The 6,133-nt window shown below is 40.6% G+C and overlaps 1 protein-coding gene across 1 annotated transcript; it reads right to left on the reverse strand.

The window, feature by feature from the left end:
- Positions 1 to 242: 242 nt before the first annotated feature.
- On the reverse strand, positions 243 to 1,184 carry LOC137561983 (olfactory receptor 11L1-like). The gene has a single exon (XM_068273327.1). The coding sequence runs from the start codon at positions 1,182 to 1,184 to the stop codon at positions 243 to 245; it is 942 nt and encodes a 313-aa protein (XP_068129428.1).
- Positions 1,185 to 6,133: the final 4,949 nt, after the last annotated feature.

The following is a 6,133-nucleotide window of genomic DNA, read 5'->3' on the forward strand; positions in this document are numbered from 1 at the left end:
TTATTGGGAAGGGTGTTGGTGGGAGGGGGCCCCTTCCAAAGTTTTGCAGGGGGGCCCAGTGAGAACGGAGGGTACCAGATGGAATCCGAGTTACCAGATGGGCTATAGGGGGCTGGAGTAAGGCTCAGGTAAGTATAAACCCTGAGGTGATCTTCATCTCAGGTTCACATTGAAATGAAAACTAATAAATAATAATAATCATCTTGCAAAGAAGAATCAGATTATGTCTATTCTTAAGCATATTAACTAATTAATCTTATTATATTATTCAGCAGTTTAAGAAAAGCTCTCTTTATCTCCTGGTTCCTCAGGCTGTAGATGATGGGGTTCATCAATGGTGTCACCACAATGTACAATAAGGATCTGTATTTGTTGATGTTGACTATGCTGTCATCTGTTGGTACCATGTAAACTGTGATCAGAGTTCCATAATAAGTGCAGACATTTGCCAGGTGGGAGCTGCATGTGGAGGAGGCCTTTCTTCTTCCATATGCAGAAGATATCTTCAGAATGGTGAAAGAAATGCAAACATAAGTCATGATTATGAATGCAAATGGAAAAAATATCATGAATATTGAAAATATAAAGTCTTGCAGCATCAAACCAGACGTGTCTGAGGTGGACAACTCCACAATGGGTCCAAAGTCACAGTAGAAGTGATCAATGTAATTACGGTTGCAAAAACTAAATTGATACAGCACAAGGATTTCACTAGATATTAACAAGGTGACTAAGCACCATGAACCAGCGACTAGCTGCAGGCAAAAATGGGGGTTCATCAGGGAAGAATATCGCAGTGGGCTGCAAATTGCCAAATATCGATCATAGGACATGGCGGCAATAAGAAAACATTGCACAAATCCAAAAATACCAAAACAGTACAACTGGATAATGCATTCAGTAAATGAGAGTTTTGCTTCCTCAATAAATATAATGTCCAGCATCAGAGGCACCACACTGCTGGTCAGGAGAACATCAGCTGTAGCTAAATGTTTAAGAAAGAAGAACATTGGAATCTTAAGATGGTCAACAACAGTCACCAAAATAATAATGAGAAGGTTGCCACAAAGTATCATCATGTAGATGAAAAGTAACCCAATAAATATTAGAGCGTTGAATTTGTGAAGAACCTGAAATCCAAGTAAACGAATCTGAGTAACTTCAGTCTGATTGGCTTCACACATGATTAGAGGTATAACTTAGGAGTAATAGAATTAGTGGATTACCGACATTTTTCAGATGTGCACATTACACCTGAAAAAAAAAATATGGAGATTTGATATCTGAAAAAGCGGGAACCCAGTCCCGAGAAATGCATTGCAATCTATGAGAGTTTTGTTTATTTGGATCAATAAAATTACAGTTCTTAACCACGCCATTTTTTTTTCTCTCCAGGGAAGTATAAAGTTACCTCCTTGATTTTTCTGTTTTTAATCATTTTAATTCACTTGTGTGCCTCTGAACTACCTACATATAATCTATTCTGTTCTTCCCAGCCAGAAACTCAAATCACTCTTTATACTTCATGATCCTATATATTTTATGCTATAGGCAGAGCTGGATTTCTGAAAAGGTCAGAACGACCCAAGCCTAGGGTGACAGCAGCCCACAGGGTGACTGGACGTGGAAGAGAGGTGGCTGGACATTGAAGAAGGGTTATTGTATATGAAGTATGAGGCTGAAAATTGGAAAGGTTAGCTGTAAATGGGAAACAACACAAGGAAAAGGGAGACTACTATTTTTTACAGAGAGCTATACAAGAGACATGGAAAGGGGCTGCACGTGTAATGGGGGGGGGGTACTGCTGCTCATGATGAAAGGAGGACAACAAGGACTTGGCCTAGGGATGCTAAAATGATTAATCTGGCCTTGGCTATGGGTGGCTGGTGTATCAATTCTCTTGCACACATTAACTGTCTGACCACACCAAAAAATGCAGAATTTACTGGAATTTGGAAAATAACGTATGCTGATTATCTGTCTTTCATATTGTCTGAATCATTTTTCCAAAGTGACTAAATAGTTGCTCTCTTAGTGCCAGTTCACATGGACTTCTCAGCGGCATTAAAATATTGCCCTGGTACTCATCATTTAAGCGCTGTCCATTCAGATGAATGGACAGCCGCCAGCACAATCTTTTACTATCAAATGCTCAAGCTCCACACTTAGTCCCGGTGTTTCCCATCATCTAATTTCATCCTAGAATCTACATGTAACATCCAGGATTGGCTAACAGCAGTGTTGCCTTGTCCCCCTGTGGAGGTCAAAACAGGACACATTTGCTCATCGCCAACAAAGGTTGCCAAATGCTTTTCTGCACAAAAAATATTTGACCAAGACGATGGCCTGCTATGGGCTGCTGGTTTAGATACCCATTTGAACCAGCCCTTACTCTACTGGCTGCATGATTCATGCAAGAGAGCAATACAGAACTTACAGCCATGAAAAGGAGCAACATTTTTTTAAAAGGGAATAAAGATTGCAATTTCCATGTACCTCTAACTTCAAGCGTACTTTAATCATAGCAGCTGTTTAAAGTGTCAAGAGCAAATTTAAAAGAGAGAACTTTTTTCAATAGGGCCATAAAAATGCAATCTCATTGATCTCTTTCCCACTCGGGCCTTACCCAATTTGAAGAGATCTATTGTAATAACCCCACCCACAAAAGTATACTTTCCTTCCGCTATTTGATACAAAACTCAATCCCACCTGATACAAAACTAAAATATATGCTCAAGATTCAAGATTCAACATTCAAGCACTTTATTGTCACACAACAAAAAGACTTTTTGTGGCAACCCCACGGTGCACATAGGGAACATATAAGTAACAAAAAGTAGAATGAGAAGAAATTACACAAGTATGCCAGGTATTACAGATATTTAAACAATTTGTACACAGTGTTAATTATTTCAGAGAGGATTCAGAGTTCATCAAGTTTATGGCAGATGGGAAAAGCTGTTTTCAGTCTGTTTGTGTGTATGTGGATTGATCTAAAATGTTTACCTGATGGAAGGAGCTCAAACAAGGAGTTTCCAGGGTGAGTGTTCTCCTTGGTAATGTTTTTGGCCCTTCTCACGCTGCGAGTATTATACAAAAGTTCCAGTGATGGTAGTTCAGTGCCGATAATGACTTCTGCTGTTTTTACAACTCGCTGCAGGGCTTCTCTAGCAGTCTTGGTGCAGCTGTTGTACCAGGCCATTATGTAATTGGTCAGAAGCTGGAAACTCGCCACAGCCTCTGCACTGATCATTAACGGTATGTGAGTGATCTTTTTGGTGGTCCTAAAGTCCAGAATAATTAATTTGGTCTTCTTTGCATTTAAGAACAGGTTGTTAATGTCGCACCATGCAGTCAAGTTACTAATTTCTTCTATGTATGCAGCTTCCTCATTGTCTGATATAAGCCCAATGACGGTCGTATCATCTGCAAACTTAACAAATATGCTTGAGGTATGGATAGGCTGGCAGTCATGGGTGAAAAGTGCATAGAGGAGAGGGCTTAATACACAGCCCTGTGGCACGCCAGTGCTCAGGGTAAGGGTGGAGGATGTCTGTTTTCCTAGTTTGACAGTTTGAGGACGATTAGTAAGGAAGTCCAATAACCAAGTACATATGGAGGGAGTTTTTTGGTCAGCTAGTTAGTTACTATCCAGCTGGACTGGGAGAGGGAGATAATTATATTTCTGATGAAACATGGGCCCAATGTCTGGAGAGATTCGAAAAGGTAGCTTACAGAGCTCTAATTTGAAGATGTTGCTTCATTGAGTTTATATAACTCCAGTTATTGTGCATAGATTAGATCCATCTAAATCTCAATTTTGTTTTAGAGGCTGTCATAGATGGTTTCCTCTACCATATATGATGGACGTGTCCAAAGGTGGCCACATTTTGGGACAGGGTAACTGCTCTTCTAAGTGATGTTTTTAACACATTACTCCTCTTCTGAGATTCCTCATGGGCCATAAAATATCTAGACTAAAAAATCCTCAGAAAAAATGTATACAACTTATAGCCAAGACCATAATTGTATCATAGACGCGTACCTCCAGTGGAAGCCGGAAGTCCTGCGAAACCGGTCGAGGACACATGTGCTGCGTCCCAACCTCCATGCCTCTCCCAGACATGAACCAGATCAAGCATCTCTGCCTCCGCCATACGGGTACCAGCACATCAACTTCATGCAGCAGGGACTTCTACATGTCACCGTTACATCCCTGGCACAGTGACGCATAGGTCATGTAAGCAGCCCTGAGGGTATGGACATTGCTACCTATCATCTGCCTGCTGTTGATTGCCTTAGCTGCTGGCTTGCTCTTTAACCCCACGCTTGTTGCCAAGTGCTTTGCATGTATCAGCAATATCATGGAACTGGTTCTATACAAGAACTTCTGCTTGCTTATCGTGCTTCTTGCTGACTACGGACACTGTTATAAGCCAAGATTTTGGATGGTTGCAACACTTGCTGGCTGCTGTGCAGATGAGCCCTACCAATGCAAACTGTGCATGGTCTGTTGAATACAGCCCCTGGATGATTTTTGATTGCTGCTAGCTCTGATTTTGTGCTGGTTATGGCCACTGAACGCTGACCTACTAATATAGATGTCCTTGCTCTCAAGTGGACTTACTGACTTTGGCCTCGATTCATCAACACTTAGCAAATTTGTTAACAACAGTTTGGTAAAATACCGAATTTGTTAACTTCATTTCAGGATTCATCAAAGTTATCTACAGCTGTTAGCGAACATTCGGTAACGATTCGGTAACGATTCGCTAAAACGGAATAAAGTGCAATTCATGAAAAAGAAAGTGGGCGTGGTTTAGCGTTACATTTAGGATTAGTTATCTCCTTCACTGCTCTGTCGTTATTCCTGTCAGATCATTGCTGACAGAGAAGGGAGCCATTTGAAGTGGTTATGTATCAGCTGAGAGTGATTCAAAGGCGCAGAAGGGCAAGAATAAGGTCTGCAACCATATAAATTTGTAAGAGAATAGATTTATTTGCTATAACACGACATCTGCATTTCTCTTGAATCATCTTGTAAGAGAACACAGGCAGTGTCAGGGTTAACTAATTTGCTAGCTGCACTATAATTTTTTAGAAAAGGCTCCTATCAAATTGTGGGATTGTCCCAACCACTTTCAGAATCCTGGTCCAGGTGTAAAGCCCTATTCAGAATGTTGCTACGTAGTGCTCAAAGGACTGCCTTTTACCCACAATTCCATGGGAATCTTATGGCCTTGTGTTAAAGTACCACTGTAAAATGGAAATATCGACACGTTACCGAATGGTTACCGAATTGTTATCGAATTCACACCGAATGAGGAAAAACCTTGATGAATACAACTAGAAATCGCTAAACTTCGAATTCGGTAATTTAACAAACTGGAAAAAGTTATCTCAAAGAGAATGATGAATCGAGGCCTATATACAAGCATTGATCTCGGTCTCACATGGACTGATCTGAATTAACCGGCTCTAGCCGAAACTAATATGATCATTCAGATGAACTGAGACTCTGTACTAGGCCAGTGAAGCATATGCTTCATCACTAGATTGAATCTCTTTGGGGGTTCCCTGGAGTTAACCAATTTTATTGAGCAGTGGGTTCTGACCTTAGTAGTTGGCGGGAGTACTTGGGGTATCCGGGGGAACAAGGGGAGGTTTATGGGGGTGCGGGGTGACACATTTTTAATGGATGTTTTTAATAGTGATCCATATATGATTAATAACGTTTTTTGGATATAAATAGAAATCATTTCTGGTGATTTGTGCTCAACCGAGTCATACCCACCCCTTTCCTTATCTCACCATTTTTTTTATTTACATAATTGCATCTAGTTGGAGACCTCTAACACTTTCATATGCTCGGCTGCTACAAAAAATAAACAAAAGTCTCAAAAAATTAATGCCATATGAGATTTAACAGGTCTGGCAACCTTGTTTGGAATGGAGAGATAGAAATAAAGGCTGACACTCAAATATTTTCTTGTCTGATGTACCCTGATATGTGCTAACTGATGGTTTATACCATTGGTCCTCAAACTAAGGCCCGCGGGCTGAATGTGGCCCCCTGAAGCTTTTTTACCGGCCCCATACTCACAAAATGTATTACTTATTGATGCAGTCAGCT

This window comes from Hyperolius riggenbachi, chromosome 3 (assembly GCF_040937935.1).
Source record: "Hyperolius riggenbachi isolate aHypRig1 chromosome 3, aHypRig1.pri, whole genome shotgun sequence".
Classification (NCBI taxonomy): domain Eukaryota; kingdom Metazoa; phylum Chordata; class Amphibia; order Anura; family Hyperoliidae; genus Hyperolius; species Hyperolius riggenbachi.

Excerpts from the sequence above, each read along its gene's own strand:
- LOC137561983 (XM_068273327.1), bottom strand. The coding sequence starts at position 1,184 with ATGTGTGAAGCCAATCAGACTGAAGTTACTCAGATTCGTTTACTTGGA.